Raw genomic sequence first — 17,258 nt, 5'->3', positions numbered from 1 at the left:
TTCAGTTTTAGCAGTACTCTGATTTGAAGTTCCAACTTGATGAAAAATACAGTTCTATTGATGTTAGGCGCAGCCACAGCGGCGACATAAAATGGGAAATGGTGGTTCACGTGCCGATACCACTCTAGCAGACTAGCAGAGGCTCCACCGCACACACTGATGTAGTATTTTTTATTATTACTATCACAAGCTCATACTTACATCGACTTATTATTCACTCACAAAATAAGAAATGAATCTTTTCAAGGAAACATTGAATTAGAATACTAGGATTTTGATGAAAATCCCTAAACAAAACAAGCCAAGGAATATATATATGTTGTCAATTTGAGGATAGGTTGTATTGCCACAAACTATAGATCAGAAAAAGTGACGAGCGGTCTTTACTTTATTTGTTGATAAAAGGCCTACTAGGATGGCGTCATGGCGACTGAAAATTGCAAAGCTGATCTTTTGCTCTACTAGACTACTGCATAACAGTCTCCCAGCTACGGTTCACATCGAGACAAGATCGAACACGAACATGCTGAAATATAAAACTATCTACCACAACTCCACATGCAGCGTCCGCACGCACTCACAGACGCTTTACACGCACGCTTGCAATTTCCTATCAGTCTATCAGACGTGGCTCTTGATGGCGGAGCTGTATCCCGTGCGGTCGTCGTAGAACTTGGACCAGAGCATGACGCCGCCGTACTTGCGCGAGCCCTTGATGAGCGGCAGCACCTGCGACGTGAGCTGGGCCGCGGGCACGAACCCGGTGCCTGCCGCGTCCTTGGAGGCTGGCAGTCCGAGGTAGAGCTTCCCCGCCGGCACCGACTCCCACTGTTTCCATGCGTCCAGGAAGGCCTTGCGCCCCGAGCTGAACTGGCACTCCGGGTTGTTGTAGAACTGCACCCAAACGAAGTCGAACAGCCCCGTCTTGATCGCGCCGTCGTCCCACTCGTCCGGGAACGGGCACTGCGGCGCCGCGCTCAGCAGCACCGCCTTGTTGCCACTCTTGCCCATGTCCTTGAGGTCCCTGCGTTGCGTGGTGTCCGATCAGAGCATGAGCATATATGTGAACCCGAAGCGACCATGCAACGAAAGTGTATAACCTGGCGAGATTGTCCCAGAACTTGGCGCTGCCGAGCTCGATGTCGAAGTCGATGCCATCAAGGACGGCATCGCCGAGCGGACGTGACGACGACTTGCCGCCGAGGTAGCTATTCCAGAGGTACGCGGCCACCAGCCGCGCGTCCGCGGCTGACGACAGGCCGTAGTTGCCAACGCCGCCGCCGATGGAGAGCAGGACCTTGACGCCACGGCGCTGGCACGAGCGGATGTCATTGCTCAGGACGGAGCAGCGGCCTGACGAGGCGTCGCAGTGGCCGGACAGGTCCAGCTGCGGCGCCCGGCCCTGGCCGAACTGGAAAACGAAGGCGAGGATGACGAACTGGTACTTGCGGGACGCGCACGTCGCGGACAGGGTTGCTTCTCCCGTGTTCTGGCCCCAGTATATGGCGATTCCGCCGGCGTGGCTCGTAACGAGAAGCGCCAGCAAGAGGATGGCAATGAGTTGGAAGGGAGTGAGAGGTCGGCCTGCCATGGTACGTTAACCACCTAGCTAGTTAGAGACTAATTAAGCCTATGCCTAGCCTAGTACGTCCAGGACAGTGTGCTAGTGCTAGTAAGGATTTGCTTTGAGCTAGCTTCGGTTAGCAATGGCTTGTGATTTGTGAAGTGTGAATGTGTGGTTGATGTCCGGTCACCTTTTTATAGCGGTTTGCCAGTGTTATACCACAATAGCATTAACAATGTGAGCGTCACGGACTCACGGGATGGGCCTAGAGATAGTAACTGGTCCGGCATATATATCACGGTGGCGCTCGTGGACGGAAGAGTGGACAGCCGGCCGAACGAACTAGCCGTGCTCCTTGGCTTGTTCCATTTCTATACCGATCCTTTCAGCTTCGTGAAAAGTACATTATATTTCGGTTGATGTCAGGTGCAGCAACATTCTTCGTTCCCCTGCAGTCACGGTGATTGCCGTCTAAGACATACTGTTTTGTCTACTTGGAGCTGTTTAGGGAGAAGGTGGAAGCCTGGTACATCTCAAGTGCTCAATTTAATTTCTTTCTTAATTGAATTAGAGGCTCATTCGGTTTTTACATGGATAATATACCCAAACATTGAAATTTTGGGTCGGTCAGGGGCAGACCTACAACTTCTCATTGGGTCATCCGATTTTGACAACTTTAAGGCCTTGTTTAGTTCACCCCAAAAAGCAAAAAGTTTTCAAGATTCCCCGTCACATCAAATCTTACGTCACATGCATGAAGCATTAAATATAGACGAAAGCAAAAACTAATTACACAGTTTAGCTGGAAATCACGAGATGAATCTTTTGATTCTAGTTAGTCTATAATTGAATAATATTTGTCACAAACAAACGAAAGTGCTACAGTACCGAAATCCGAAATCTTTTCGGAACTAAACAAGGCCTAATGGAAAATTAGGGCATATACAATGCTAAAAGTTTTTAGTGACCCCATCTATTTTTAGAAAAGACCCCGATAATCATCTAGTCTAGATTAGCCACTGGGGTCGGTCATTATATCTTCTGAAACTAGAAAACGGTGTTTTCCCCATACAAAAGATCTCTCCTTTTTATTCGATCAGCTGTCTGATACATTGTACATGTGACCAACTATAAAATCCGAAGAACTACCAGCAACACAAAGTACAATAAATCGCATAAATATGATGAAAGATCTGCTAACAGCAAGTATATGTGTATGCACAGACAGGCTCATCCTGCATATGTCTAATTATCACACGTGGCTCTTGATGGCGTCACTGTAGCCTGCGCGGTCGTCGTAGTACTTGGACCAGAGCATGACGCCGCCGTACTTGGACGATCCCCTGATGAGCGGCAGCACGTTGGAGTTGAGATCGTCGGCGGGCACGAACCCGGTGCCGGCGGCGTCCTTGGAGGCGGGCAGGCCTAGGAAGATCTGCCCCGCCGGCACCGACTGCCACCTCTTCCACGCCGCCAGGAACGCGCCGCGGCCAGCGCTCACCTGGCACGGTGGGTTGTTGTAGAACTGCACCCACACGTAGTCGAACAGCCCCGTGTCGATCGCGCCGTTGTCCCACTCGTCCGGGAACGGGCACTGCGGCGCCGCGCTCAGGAGCACCCCCTTGCCGCCCACCTTGTTCTTGCCCATGTTCTTGAGGTCCCTGCACGGCGTGCGGCCGGGTGTGTAGAGGCGGTGAGCAAACGCCGAGTTAACCAACACACGACGAGAAGCAGGCTGCGAGAGTTTACCTGGCCAAGCTGTCCCAGTACTTGGAGCCGCCGAGCTCGATGTCGAAGTCAATGCCGTCAAGGACGGCGTCGCCGAGGGGGCGCGACGACGACGAGCCGCCCAGGTAATTGTTCCAGAGGTAGGCGGCCACGTCCCGCGCGTCTCCCTGGGACGACAGGCCGTAGCTGCCGTCACCGCCGCCGATCGACAGCAGGACCTTGACGCCGCTGCTCTGGCACGAACGTATGTCGTCACTCAGCCCCGTGCAGCCGCCCGATGAGGGGTCGCAGTGGCTAGCGAGGTCCAGCTCCGGCGTCTGGCCCTTGCCGAACTTGTAGACGAAGGCGAGGATGACGAACTTGTAGTTCCCTGACGCACACGTGTCGGATAGGGACGCCTCGCCGTCGTTCTGGCCCCAGTAGACGGCGATGCCACCGGCATGGCATGTGGCGAGGAGAGCCGCCAAGAGGGTGGCCACGAGCAGGGATGGAGCTTGAGCTCGGTTCGCCATGGCTTGATCGTGCGCCCCCAACTGGATAGGAACTTTAGGTAGTTGTTCACTTGTTCTATGAGTATTGAGTAGAGAGATGGGATGGTGAAGGTGCATATTCTGAATTCTGATATCCATGTCTCGTTTTATAGCGGTTTGCGTTAGCAATATGAACGCCATGGCGAGAACTTTAATTAAGTAGCTAGGTTTCGTGCCGTTGTTCCTCAGCCTCTGCGCTTGTGTGTGAATTTACCTTGAAGTCATTGCTGTTAAGTAAAGTTTTATTTATTTACGTACAGTAATAATCACATATGCAGTTTAGGGTCTGTTTGGTTGAGTGTGGTAAAGTTTATTATCTGTCATATTAAATATTTGATTTGAATATATACTAAAAATAGATCATTGAAACTAAAAACACAGCTAGAGAGTATTTGCGATACAAATCATTTAAGCATAATTAATTTATGATTGGACATTAATTGATGCTAAACAAAATAAAAATATTATAGTATTTATTAAACTTTATTAACAACTCTAATCAAACATCCCTTTGCCTTCCTATGGTAAACATGAAGGGTGGAAATCATTGAAGCTGAGTGCCTGAGTTGAAACGTCATACACTCCGTACTCAACTACGGAGTAAACCACAACGCCACATGCGACAAATTTGCTCCTTTCCGCTTCATGCTTCCTGTGATCGGTAATACGGAGTACATTATTTCGGCTACACCAAAAAATACTAAAATTTGTGAGATTCAACATCAGTTTTGCCAAAAAAAATTAGAGATTTAAACATGAATTATGATTGTTTTTATTAAAAAATAGATTTGAACAAAATATTAGCATGATTTATGACCACATATTTTGAACAAAAGAACATGCAACATAAACAATAGAAAATATGACTATAGCGTTACATAGCCATGTATCTTTCCCTAATATATAATTGTAAAAATTTCAGTCCATCATATCTTTATATATCCACCGGTCTAAAGATTAATTAAACAATGCTCCTTTTGTTCGGGCGGTTTCCTATTATTTTTAGCTTATTTTTTGTTTATGCCACGAGGACTCCTTGTCCAATTGGATTATGGGACAAAAAGAAAGCTACGGGCTGAATCTAACTCGGAAGCCTAACATAAGTTTAAACTAATTTTAAACCGAAATAAGCGAATAGTTGGGCTCGATCAAAATCCAAAACGACCAGAAATTTTTCGTTATTATTATTAGAGAAGAAGAAGAAGAAGGAACGGTATATCTAGTTGACATCTAACTAAATAAAGAAAGCGGAGCAAAATAAAGAACATAATTCTTATCCTTTTCTATTTGACTATTAAGAGTTCTATTTAGTATACTTAGGATGTGAGAAATCTATTTATATTAGGACTCCTACATACTCCATATTGGTTTAGTCATAAATTATTCTAACTCGTATGGGCACGAGTTATATATATATATATAAGTCCACATAAAAGAAACTCTTAATTGTTCGGTAGTTAGAAGAAGACAGACAAAATCAGTGCGTTTAAACCCTGGTGGGGTGGGGGGAGAGGGGTCAGCCACCTCCAAAATTACTCAAGTTTGTAAAATTTCGGCAAATTTTTCATAAGATTTTAAACCCTGGCCCACAAATATATAATAACATCATGAGCAAAAGAATGCAAATCATGTACTATGCATCTGGAAGGTGCAAATTTTGTCGCATGTGACGTTGCGGTTGAGTTGAGCACGGTGGCGAGTCTCACGTTTGAACTCAGCTTCGATGGTTTCCCTTCATTATTCATCATCAGGGGAAGATAAACACTCCCTGATAAAACAGCATATCGGGATTACCGGCCACAAATAAATAATCCAACTTTACTTAACCGCAACCACTCGTGGTAAATTAAATTCACACAGAACCGCAAGTCCGCAACCACTCGTACGTGGTAAAAATTAAAACAGAACAGCAGACGAACCACGGCACGAAGCCTACTTAAACTTTTCTCCACGGCGTTCATATTGCTAATGCTAACACTGTCAAGACGTTATAAAAGGACACATGAATATGCACACTTCGCCATCCCCATCTCTCTACTCAATACTCGTAGAACAAGTTCCTAAAGTTACTATCCAATAAGTTGATCGAGCACGCTAGATCAAGCCATGGCGAACCGAGCTCAAGCTCCATCCCTGCTCGTGGCCACCCTCTTGGCGGCTCTCCTCGCCACATGCCATGCCGGTGGCATCGCCGTCTACTGGGGCCAGAACGACGGCGAGGCGTCCCTTTCCGACACGTGTGCGTCAGGGAACTACAAGTTCGTCATCCTCGCCTTCGTCTACAAGTTCGGCAAGGGCCAGACGCCGGAGCTGGACCTCGCCAGCCACTGCGACCCCTCATCGGGCGGCTGCACGGGGTTGAGTGACGACATACGTTCGTGCCAGAGCAGCGGCGTCAAGGTCCTGCTCTCGATCGGCGGCGGTGACGGCAGCTACGGCCTGTCGTCCCAGGGAGACGCGCGGGACGTGGCCGCCTACCTCTGGAACAATTACCTGGGCGGCTCGTCGTCGTCGCGCCCCCTCGGCGACGCCGTCCTTGACGGCATTGACTTCGACATCGAGCTCGGCGGCTCCAAGTACTGGGACAGCTTGGCCAGGTAAACTCTCGCAGCCTGCTTCTCGTCGTGTGTTGGTTAACTCGGCGTTTGCTCACCGCCTCTACACACCCGGCCGCACGCCGTGCAGGGACCTCAAGAACATGGGCAAGAACAAGGTGGGCGGCAAGGGGGTGCTCCTGAGCGCGGCGCCGCAGTGCCCGTTCCCGGACGAGTGGGACAACGGCGCGATCGACACGGGGCTGTTCGACTACGTGTGGGTGCAGTTCTACAACAACCCACCGTGCCAGGTGAACGCGGGCCGCGGCGCGTTCCTGGACGCGTGGAAACAGTGGGAGTCGGTTCCGGCGGGGAAGATCTTCCTAGGCCTGCCCGCCTCCAAGGACGCCGCCGGCACCGGGTTCGTGCCCGCCGACGATCTCAACTCCAACGTGCTGCCGCTCATCAGGGGATCGTCCAAGTACGGCGGCGTCATGCTCTGGTCCAAGTACTACGACGACCGCGCAGGCTACAGTGACGCCATCAAGAGCCACGTGTGATAATTAGACATATGCAGGATGAGCCTGTCTGTGCATACACATATACTTGCTGTTAGCAGATCTTTCATCATATTTATGCGATTTATTGTACTTTGTGTTGTTGTTGCTAGTCCTTCGGATTTCATTGTTGGTCACATGTACAATGTATCATATCACACGGCTGAATAAAAGGGTGAGAACTTTTCCATTTGTATGGATCAGATACAATTCTGTAGTCTACGAGCCTATACCTAGAAACGAACCGAAATTAGTGTCAGAGACTCCATCCTAAGCTGAATATTCACGCAATGACGGTCTATGCTTTAAGTAACTAAGTACGCTTCCGCTCATTTTTAGTAGACACAGCTTTATTGTTACTATCAAAATTATTTCAATAACATTTTATTTTAAGCGTCATTTTAATAACATTTTATTAATATCTAGAATTACAACTATGCACATTATTCACAATATTAGACTACCAATTCGTGAGTCCATGATCAAACGTCAAACCTATATGGGTAAAGTCCATTTTTTTTTAATCTTCGACGATCATGTTCATTCGATTTCCATCCCTAATATAGAATGAGATAACGGAGACTTTCTAACTATCAAAACGAGAACAACCACAACCCCACAATCACAATAATTCCTCCTGGTTTGATTGCACTTGGCGTTTGCTCGGAGCAGTTTTAACACGTCAGCTAATGTCAGCTAATGTAGTTTTAACACTCGGACTTTAGAATCGGAGTGTTTGTATGTCATTCTATTTTTTCATCTTATTCTTATTTTTCTTAGGAGATCCAAACATGACATTAGCTGCTTTGTAGTTTACACATTAAAAATAGAACTTCACTATAGCCTCTGCAGCTCTGCCCCAATTTTTTACAATTTGACCCTTTTTTTGAAAAAAGTTTACAATTGGACCCCTGGAAAACTTAAATGCAGAAATGAACCCAGGGGGTCGACGCCATGATTCATGGCGTCGAGGTATCACGTCTAGGTCCTGGCCCGGGCTTCTGACGTGGATCTGACGTGGCAGGGAGCTCGGCGCCACAGATCACGGCGCCGAGCTCCCTACTACATACCACCCGACGACCTTCGAAACCGTGGACGCAGTGTTCGTATTTTCATCTCCCCTCTTGGCTCTTTCTCTCCAAAAACCGAGCACGAATTTGGATTCAATATTGTGACCATCAAAAGTTTGATTTGTTCCATAGATCTTGAAGAGCCAGGTATACTCTTTCACATATTAGTTTTTGACACATTGATTGGACTTATATTACACGTATGTTGTAAACTTAGATATACCATTTCTATATTTTTGAATGGATGATTAATATTTTTATTATACAATCGTAGAATGCCACGTCGTGTAAAAAGTAGCAAACCAAGGTAACCTTTCGACATGTTTCGATAAATTCCTCTCATTATTATTTATCTTTTTGTAAATTCTAGTTTTCGGTTGAATCATTATTTGCTATGATTTCTTAGAATTGAATTATTTGAACTGTAGCTATGGCCGGACGACCGGGAGTCCGTACATTCACAAGCCGCTTCCTAGCGGTGTTCCAGTACCTATGTGCTTTTGTGGTGATCCTTGCAAGGTAGAAATTTCGGAAGACGAGGAAACCTATCGGCAGAGGTATTGGATGTGTTCCAATTTTGCCTGGGAGCCTATGCCAAAACAACGCCGCAGTAACTTTATTGTAAGTTAATTTTTCTATTGTGCACTTAGTATTTTGTGTCCTATGAAGCATGATTTAATTTTTTGAACAAATATATTTGTTGCAGACCCCTCCACCATTGTGTGATTTTGAGCAGTGGATTGACACTGAGATTAAGGAGTCCGACAAGCGGCTTCTACAAGGCCTAAAGGAGTGGGATGCAGAGCGTGCAGAGATATTAGAGAAGAGACGTAGAGAGGAGGCTCAAAAGAGGGAGCACAAGGAAGAGGAGGAAAGAAGACGTGTTGCTGCGGCTCGGGAGGAGAGGGAAAAGAAGCTTGAGCGTGTGCGCCGAGCGAAGGCAGCGATGGATGAACCAACCCCAGCTGTCTTTGTTCTCTCTCTCCACCAAAGCAAAAGCCAAAGGAACCAATGCGTTGTCAGCGTCACAGAAAATGGCTACCAAAAGAGTGCCCATATACTTGCCAAGCAGAAAAGTACCATCAATTGATAACACTGGACGGCAGTGCCTAAAGGCCTGGACACACTGTGGAAAACACCAGAATGCACGAAAGAATATCTGCCTCCCATTCCTCCATTCATTAGGCTTCGGAATGTACTCGTAATGCATGCCTGGATTAGCTGCTTTCATTGCATTGAACATTGCTGGCAGTTGCTCGTACCCCTCCTCCCAGTCTCCATATATCATCTTCCAGGCCCTTTGCTTTGCCCTCCATGCTTTGCCATACTTTATGTCATATTTAAATATCTTCTGAGCCATGTCCATAATTGTTCTGACCTTCAAGTTGGGCTGACCCTTTAAAGTTGTGCATAACGTACTAGCAATAAGTGTAGAGGTCAACTGTCGATGCTTCTGTTGAAGGTCAGTCTGGGCACAAGTGTGTGGACCTACAATTTTTGTGATCTTAAACTTCCCGGTGGCCTTTTGTTTACGAGCACAGACCCTCCAGTTGCAATCTGACATCTCACACACAACCGTGTAGCGGCGCTCAACATGGGAGTGCATCACCTTGAAGGGTCTTTTACGTATTACAGAATATTGTTGTAACCACCTTCTTAAGCTGGGCAAATCATTAAAGATCATGCCCTTCTGAATTTGCACACTGTCACCAGGCTCAGGAGCCTCCAGCAGCTCATCATCTCTTCCCTCTGCATAAGCATTTTGAGAATGACTGAGGTCACTAAACTCGTGAACTAGTGGATCACGATCAGGACAAAAACGTCTGATAAGCTCCATTTCTTGTTCACTTAAAGGTGCAACTGGCCGGTCATCATCGGAATCAACAGCTCTAGCTGTGACATAGGGCTCATCATCCTCAATATTAACATCCAAACTATTAGATGCTATAAAAGCTGCGTCAACATTAAATGTTGGAGGCACAGGATGACAACGATCATTACTTGGATTGTCACCTACAACAAAACCACAAATATGGATACAATTGAGACAACTAAATCGAACGAAGGAATGCTAACAAAATGAATAATGCAACTACGCCACTTACATGGAATTGTCTAGGTCATAGGGGTATGTACGCAGCCAACCTCATTGGGACCGGATTGAGCATCAGGAACGACAACCACATCTTCCACACCCACGTCCTGAATGGGTATCAGAGAAGCTGAGGGTGCCGGATTGTCCACTAGAGGGCCAATGGGTGGTTGCCAATTAAGAGGAGAATCCACTAGAGGGCCTGGCTCCTTGGACAAGTTGCGCACAACCAAATCCAAACATTTAAACTCACTCTTCATGACAGTTTTGACATATTTGTCCCATTGAACCTCGGATACAATTGGGACTAACCGCCTAAAAATTGTCCCTGACCCGCCATGGTGAATGACCCCCTCAACTAAGATTTCTTCTTCATTCGAATTACATTTAAGCTCATCACGAGCACTACCCATCAATTCAGAAAACAAGGGCCGCTCATCAAACATCAAAGGGACCGTTTCCATTCCAACAAAATCAACATTGCCAAACTGATCTTTCTCCACACTTCCTCCATGATATAAGGTTACTAAATTGTCCATCTAATTGATATACAAAACAACCATGTTACTAGGCATATAACTAATACAAATAAAACACATAAATATCTATCTAAGAAAATACGTATGTACCTAACTATATAACTAAAATTACAAACTAGATTTATCTAACTAAATTACATAACTAAATGCTAGAAATATTAAATAAACTACTCTAAATTAAATAAACAACTCTAAATTACATAACAATATTCATATAAATAATACCAATATAGAAAATTACTACATGAATTATTTCAAAAATTATACAACTTAGAAAACTAACTACATTATCTAAACAATTATCGTACTAGGAAAAGAAAAAAAAATACCTGAAGCCGCCGGGAGGGCCGGGGCACCGGCGGTGGCGGCCGGTGGCAGCGGCCTCGCCGCCCGGGGCGCGCGGGGCCGGGCAAGCGGTGGCGGCCGCGGCAGCGGCGCGGCGCGCGGTGCGCGGTGGCGGGGCGCGCGGCCTCGGCGCGCGGGGCAGGGGCAGCGGCGGGCTGCGCGGTGCCGGGGCAGCGGCGTTGCGCGCGGTGGCGGCCGCGGCAGCGGCGCGCGGTGCGCGGTGGACGGAGCGGCGGGGCGCGCGGTGGCCAGGGGCGCGGGGCGCGGGCGCTGCGTGAGCAGGGGAGGAGCGAGCCGGGCCAGCTTTTACCCTACCTCGGCGCCGAGATCCGTGGCGCCGAGCTTTTTTTTTTCAATGCCACGTCAGAATCTATGTTGGCCGCATCCAGGACCTCGGCGTCGTGATCCATGGCGTCGAGACGTGATACCTCGGCGCCATGATGCATGGCGTCGACCCCCTGGGTCCATTTCTGTATTTAAGTTTTCCAGAGATCCAATTGTGAACTTTTTTCAAAAAAAGAGCCAAATTGTAAAAAATTAGGCAGCTCTGCTCACAGTTATTATCCTCTTTGCTTACACAATCCATCATTCTTGTCCACTTCTTCATTGCAGAAGCACATGCTCCCCTCCGCCGTCCTGCTTCACTCCGGTTTTAGCCTCTCCGCTGAAGTTGATGTCTCCACTAACATCCTCTTTTAACATTCCAACCTAGGTCTTCCTTTCATAAATATTATTTGCCATGGCCCTACATCAACCCACATTACTCAAGATCACTCTAAATTTGAGCTAACAAAAACGGATGGCTAAAAAAAAAAGACCCAAACTATATGTTTTTTCTTTTTGAAAAAAAAAGTGATTATGAAGAGAAATTTAAGTGGCCAGTTTGAGAAGCCTAAGGCATGAATACAGATTTTCTCAACACGCAAACTATAGCACAACGAAATGATATCGATCCCTTTTTTATTTAACTGTGTGTGTAATACGTCATACACGTGAGAAACAAATAAATCTGCAACACAACCCAACATGGTACAAGAAAATTCACTGCACTACAGACAGCATTCTCTCACGACCCTGTAATACGTTGTGACACGAACATAAGCAAGCAACCAGCCGCAGCAGCGCCTGCATTTTACGGGAAATTATCAGACATGTTTCTTGATGGCGTTGCTGTAGCCCGTGCGGTCGTCGTAGTACTTTGACCAGAGCATGACGCCGCCGTACTTGGGCGAGCCCTTGATGAGCGGCAGCACCTGCGACGTGAGCTGGGCGGCGGGCACGAACCCGGTGCCCGCCGCGCTCTTGGCGGCGGGCAGGCCCAGGAAGATCTTCCCCGCCGGCACCGACTGCCACCTCTTCCACGCCGCCAGGAACGCGCCGCGGCCAGCGCTCACCTGGCACGGCTCGTTGTTGTAGAACTGCACCCACACGTAGTCGAACAGCCCCGTGTCGATCGCGCCGTTGTCCCACTCGTCCGGGAACGGGCACTGCGGCGCCGCGCTCAGAAGCACCCCCTTGCTGCCCTTCTTCTTGCCCAAGTTCTTGAGGTCCCTGCATGCATACATCATACATGTCGATGTGCGGCCATGTCAAGCGCGTAGTGCGACGACGACGACGACGACGACGACGGATCGGAGCTCTGAGCCTCCGACTCCGAGAGTTTACCTGGCGAGGCTGTCCCAGAACTTGGCGCCGCCTTTCTCGATGTCGAAGTCGACGCCGTCGAGGACGGCGTCGCCGAGGGGGCGGGACGACGAGGTGCCGCCCAGGTAAGTGTTCCAGAGGTAGGCGGCCACTTCGCGGGCGTCCTGTTCTGACGACAGGCCGTAGCTGCCCTCGCCGCCGCCGATGGAGAGGAGGACCTTGACACCGCGGCGCTGGCACGACTGGATGTCCTTGCTCAGAAACTTGCAGCCGCCCGACGCGGGCTCGCAGTGCCCGGCGAGGTTCAGGTCCGGCGTCTGGCCCTTGCCGAACTTGTAGACGAAGGCGAGGATGACGAACTTGTAGTTCCCGGACGCGCACGTAGCGGACAGGGACGACTCGCCGTCGTTCTGACCCCAGTACACGGCGATGCTGCCGGCGTGGCATGTGGCGACGAGCGCCACCAGGATGGCGGCAATGAGCTGGAAGTGAGTGTGAGTGAGAGCTCGGCCTGCCATGGCTTCAGCGTACCCACTTACTAGGAATTATTTTGTTTTGTTCTCAGTGGTGATGGTTGATGGAAAGTCTGCCTAGCCAGGTCTCCTTTTTTATAGCTTGGTTTTGGCGTCGGTAACAACGGCAATGCATAAACATTTTCATTTTGCGTCGATTAAGATCACGCATAGTTATATGTGAACGTATATCATGGAAGGTGACTTCAAAACTTACAACAGCACATGCGACAAACAATAGCGGATTTCCTGTATCGTCCAACTAGAATCTTTGTGTTCGCGCCACATTCTGCGTCACAACAAGATACATTACAAGAGAAGACGCACTAGCTGATGCGCGAGTGACGGGTACGTGCATCGATTATATTTTTACCCAGTATAGCTGTACAAGAATCTACATTTACAGATTGATTGAAAGCCCAAACTTAATATTGGCAGCTATATACGGAGAAACCCGAACGCAGCGAAACAACAAACAGTTACTCTTCGGGTAGTCCAACGTCCCAATAAGGATACACCAAGATTCTGTGTCCGATGTCGGATGGGGAACGCATAAAAAATCACCACTGCCAGTCGGCACCGACCATACCGTGACTTGAAACAGCCAAGCAACGATAATGCACCAATTCCATTGGATGCGATAAATAAAGCAATCGGGTTAAAAACTAGACGACCGTAGGGATAGGGCTCAAGAAAATAAAAGACCACCTGTGAGTTCAGTATAAAGAATCAAAACATTCCATACAAGACCAGGGTTTAACTACTTAATCCTCGATAGTTGCACAAAAAAATGGTTCGTAGGGAAAATTGCAAAATGGCCCAAGCACTCAAGTCTCCTGGAAGTTCTATGGCTAAATGGAAATTTTAGAACACCCGGTACACCTTTCCCATAGTGCTCTTCAGGTACAGGCATCTCACCTGCAAACACACAAGATGTGAGTTAACCCAGTGGTTAATCATATATTAGTACATAAGCATGAATTTTATACAGCTGTGAGGGACATTAAGAAGCATACATTCTGCCAATTCTTTTTCAAGAGTGACACGAGGAAGTTGACGCTCATTTGCACATTCTGGAAGATTTGCTTCTCCTCCATACCACAGTTGCCAACGGCAACACCCATGCAAAGCACCTTCTTTAGCTGGAACTTAACTGTAGCCTTTGTCTCATTAACCTTGGACTCGAGGGATTCCTGATGTGTCACCAGGGTAGGGAATTTTCCTGCAGTAAAACATAATTTGAAAGATGAGTACAAGTCCTTTGCAGAAGTTGAAGGAAATCAACCTATAGTATCATTTCATGTTATACACAGCCAACATATATCGCGGCTCACAAGTTATATAAAAACTATGGCCTTCAAGATAACATTATTAGATCAAGAACAAAAAACTAACTCATCAGAACTGTTGGTTGCTCCAATGAAAAAGAACAACATAAATGACTAGGTCTACAAACAATGTACAAACATGGAGTTGTGATGATCACCATGCTTTATACAACCCAAGACCGCCGTGGCCTATTCCAAACTAGCATACCCTATAATCGATAACTATCCTCTGAATGAAAATTAGATTACACTCCACAAGAACAATAACAGTGTGCACCCTCCTCACCAGATATACTAATATGAGCACCTTTTGCTTAACACAAATGAAAAAAAATATATTATTAAGAAATCTTGGGAAAATAGGGTTGATCAATGTAAAGGTTAAGCTCAATCAAAAAACCTAGTAACATAACAACAGACTATGTAGACCAAACAGACAAAAGGAAGAGGTCCTTGCCTGCCTTGTTAAGACCAGGACCAAGAAGACGAGGAATTTGCTTAATGATAGCCTCAGACGCAAGGAAAGCATGGTACTTCTTTGCCAGCTTCTTCACTAGTTTCTTGTTTTTGTTCATCTTCTTGAGGGCTTCCACATCCATACTGTCTAGACCTATTCTCTCTGCCTACATGCATAGAACAGATATATCAGAACAAAGCCAAACAAGGCGTTACCAATGAACTTGTCCGAAAGGAAACTTGTATGGTCCTATTCAGCAGTTCAAAACTTGATGATGAAATGGAGAGTTATACTATATATAATCCTACAACATAAATATTACATAGCAAATTGTACTGTGCTGAATATCAAGCGCTTTAACAGCATAGGATAACATTGCCCATAAGCAGAAAGGCAAGGAACTAACGTCCATTCATTTACTAAATAGTTTGATCATATACAATAGCCCCTCACTCAAGAACTGTGTTAAGCTAATATTTCGCTAGAAGAGCAAACAAATGAATTCCTGAGTACAAGTAATTTTACAAAAAAAAAATGGGACATAATGATGGAAGCATGACATACCTCCTCAACGTGCTGAGCATCACCAAGCATGCAAACCTTCATCTTAGGGCGAGGGATGTGAGGCAGCTTAACAGAACCACTGAAACGCTTGTCCTTTTGAGGGTCATAGTTCTTAAGACCAATCTGCAGCTCAATGGTTTCAACAAACTTGCGCTGCTTCTCACGGGAATCATTGGTAATCGAGGCAATCGCCTCCCTCAGAGCATCACTCTGCAGCTTACTGAAACAAGGAAAGATGAAACAATTAGTTGCATGATGCATTAAGGCCTTTGGGGTTTTCTAACGAACAATACTGTCTAAGATCTGCATAGCAAAGTTTGTCTTAGACTTACATATATCTTTTGACATTACATTTGTTAAGAAACTAATTCAAGGGAACACATATGATTGCACCAGGTTAAACCAAAAGGAACAGGAAACAACTAGCTACCTAACAGAAGTATCTTACAAAACTGAACCTGCAGAATATAAATTCTATCTAATGCAGCAAGCAATGGGCTAATAAGACAGAAAAATCCCTGAAAACTCCAACTGCTAAGACAAACAAGTTAGATAATTCCCCAATTCCCACATTTACATAAGTACAGCTAAGGAACCAACCAGCACTAAGAGAATTGCTGGCATGCTAATTTCAAAAAATCACATTAAGTCATACAAAAGAGCCAGCAGACTAATTTCAACCTGCCAAATTCTACAACATAGTAAAATGTACAGAATCTGATCCGCTGCCTATGGTCACATTCAAATCTTGCAGCAGGTCAACAAAACAAACAGTTAATAATGAAAATAGGAATGGAAAATATACCATCAAACATCTATATAAATCTCCACATAGCTAAACACATGCTACATTAGAGGCTCACATAGCGAATCAAGGGTAACTACTAAGCACAGCTAGCCATATCAGCGACTATAAACAATATACAATGTGACCTTTGATGGGTGCATCATTAAAGAGACATTCACATGTTCAACAGATACAACAACATGCAACCACAGTGAAACAGAAGAGAAGTGTAGTGGTACCTCATGTCGCCGCTACCGGAAGTGCTAGCAGCGTTCCTGCAAAGAGACGAGCAAGAGTACAGGGTGAGATTAAAGGAACAACTGCAACGGTGTTGTCACATGGAAATGTCAGACCCAGTAAAGGGCATGGGTGTGTGTACCCATGTACATGCGACCTTTTTGTGCAAAACAATCGTAGTTAATACGCATAATATCGTATACACTTGTAATTAGATCAGATCGGAACACAAGGTTTGGCCCAAATTGGATTGTCCATAAATGACAAAAATGACAATACTGCAGATACAGGATACATGATACGAACTAGATACACAGTTTGATTACGCATCAACTCAGCTTAAACACCTTGTCATCAGTTCAAAAGAACATGCCATATACACTACACGATATGCATCTATACATTGCTGACCATGCGCATGAAGCAAATTCGCATCTAGAACATGTTGTCCTTTGCACCGAACAGACCTTGAGATCTCCTGATTCCACTACTAGAGAATTCAAATCTTGTGAATTATGGCGGTAACTTGGGGCTCACCTTCCGGCTGTGGTCGGGCGAGGACAGCGGGCGAGGAGCGAGCGGCGGCGGCGGCGTGCGGCTGGGAGCGTGGCCGACTGGCGCTGGGAATTAAATACCTTGGGGGTAGGGTTATACCGTGGGCTGGGCCGGCTGTGGATCTTTTCGTGGGCTAAATTGCTACTACTACACTTGAATTTCGGGGGCCCTAGCACAAATGGGCTAGCCCTATTGGCTAGGACTTCTCCGACGGG

General features: G+C 46.6%; 5 protein-coding genes across 5 annotated transcripts; 1 reads left to right on the top strand and 4 right to left on the bottom strand.

Annotated features, from left to right (window-relative positions):
- Positions 355–1,729, bottom strand: LOC8062356 (hevamine-A). The gene is made up of 2 exons (XM_002456626.2): positions 1,101–1,729; positions 355–1,024 (listed from the first exon to the last, which is right to left on the bottom strand). Exons 1-2 carry the CDS (start codon positions 1,589–1,591, stop codon positions 622–624), a joined length of 894 nt encoding a protein of 297 aa, XP_002456671.1. The 5' UTR covers positions 1,592–1,729; the 3' UTR covers positions 355–621.
- Positions 2,733–3,869, bottom strand: LOC8058949 (acidic endochitinase). The gene is made up of 2 exons (XM_002456625.2): positions 3,314–3,869; positions 2,733–3,225 (listed from the first exon to the last, which is right to left on the bottom strand). The coding sequence occupies exons 1-2, from the start codon at positions 3,802–3,804 to the stop codon at positions 2,817–2,819; spliced, it is 900 nt and encodes a 299-aa protein (XP_002456670.1). The 5' UTR covers positions 3,805–3,869; the 3' UTR covers positions 2,733–2,816.
- Positions 5,929–6,962, top strand: LOC8062355 (acidic endochitinase). Its single transcript, XM_002458759.2, has 2 exons — positions 5,929–6,419; positions 6,508–6,962. The coding sequence occupies exons 1-2, from the start codon at positions 5,929–5,931 to the stop codon at positions 6,914–6,916; spliced, it is 900 nt and encodes a 299-aa protein (XP_002458804.1). The 3' UTR covers positions 6,917–6,962.
- On the bottom strand, positions 11,999–13,651 carry LOC8058948 (acidic endochitinase SE2). The gene is made up of 2 exons (XM_002456624.2): positions 12,625–13,651; positions 11,999–12,510 (listed from the first exon to the last, which is right to left on the bottom strand). The coding sequence occupies exons 1-2, from the start codon at positions 13,119–13,121 to the stop codon at positions 12,105–12,107; spliced, it is 903 nt and encodes a 300-aa protein (XP_002456669.1). The 5' UTR covers positions 13,122–13,651; the 3' UTR covers positions 11,999–12,104.
- On the bottom strand, positions 13,798–17,167 carry LOC110433989 (60S ribosomal protein L10a-like). Its single transcript, XM_021457366.1, has 6 exons — positions 17,026–17,167; positions 16,491–16,526; positions 15,465–15,684; positions 14,901–15,066; positions 14,132–14,337; positions 13,798–14,033 (listed from the first exon to the last, which is right to left on the bottom strand). The coding sequence occupies exons 2-6, from the start codon at positions 16,493–16,495 to the stop codon at positions 13,980–13,982; spliced, it is 651 nt and encodes a 216-aa protein (XP_021313041.1). The 5' UTR covers positions 16,496–16,526; positions 17,026–17,167; the 3' UTR covers positions 13,798–13,979.

Source organism: Sorghum bicolor, chromosome 3 (genome assembly GCF_000003195.3).
Source record: "Sorghum bicolor cultivar BTx623 chromosome 3, Sorghum_bicolor_NCBIv3, whole genome shotgun sequence".
Taxonomy (NCBI): Eukaryota; Viridiplantae; Streptophyta; class Magnoliopsida; order Poales; family Poaceae; genus Sorghum; species Sorghum bicolor.
Note: the sequence above shows the minus strand (reverse complement) of the source record. Positions and strands in the feature narration are given on the sequence as shown.

Excerpts from the sequence above, each read along its gene's own strand:
- LOC8062355 (XM_002458759.2), top strand. The coding sequence starts at position 5,929 with ATGGCGAACCGAGCTCAAGCTCCATCCCTGCTCGTGGCCACCCTCTTG. Across the intron at positions 6,420-6,507 it reads TACTGGGACAGCTTGGCCAG|GGACCTCAAGAACATGGGCA; the intron begins GTAAACTCTCGC and ends CACGCCGTGCAG.
- LOC8062356 (XM_002456626.2), bottom strand. The coding sequence starts at position 1,591 with ATGGCAGGCCGACCTCTCACTCCCTTCCAACTCATTGCCATCCTCTTG. Across the intron at positions 1,025-1,100 it reads TTCTGGGACAATCTCGCCAG|GGACCTCAAGGACATGGGCA; the intron begins GTTATACACTTT and ends CACGCAACGCAG.
- LOC110433989 (XM_021457366.1), bottom strand. Across the intron at positions 14,338-14,900 it reads TCCTGGTCTTAACAAGGCAG|GAAAATTCCCTACCCTGGTG; the intron begins GCAAGGACCTCT and ends GTTTTACTGCAG. Across the intron at positions 14,034-14,131 it reads TGAAAAAGAATTGGCAGAAT|GTGAGATGCCTGTACCTGAA; the intron begins GTATGCTTCTTA and ends GTGTGTTTGCAG.
- LOC8058949 (XM_002456625.2), bottom strand. The coding sequence starts at position 3,804 with ATGGCGAACCGAGCTCAAGCTCCATCCCTGCTCGTGGCCACCCTCTTG. Across the intron at positions 3,226-3,313 it reads TACTGGGACAGCTTGGCCAG|GGACCTCAAGAACATGGGCA; the intron begins GTAAACTCTCGC and ends CACGCCGTGCAG.
- LOC8058948 (XM_002456624.2), bottom strand. The coding sequence starts at position 13,121 with ATGGCAGGCCGAGCTCTCACTCACACTCACTTCCAGCTCATTGCCGCC. Across the intron at positions 12,511-12,624 it reads TTCTGGGACAGCCTCGCCAG|GGACCTCAAGAACTTGGGCA; the intron begins GTAAACTCTCGG and ends GTATGCATGCAG.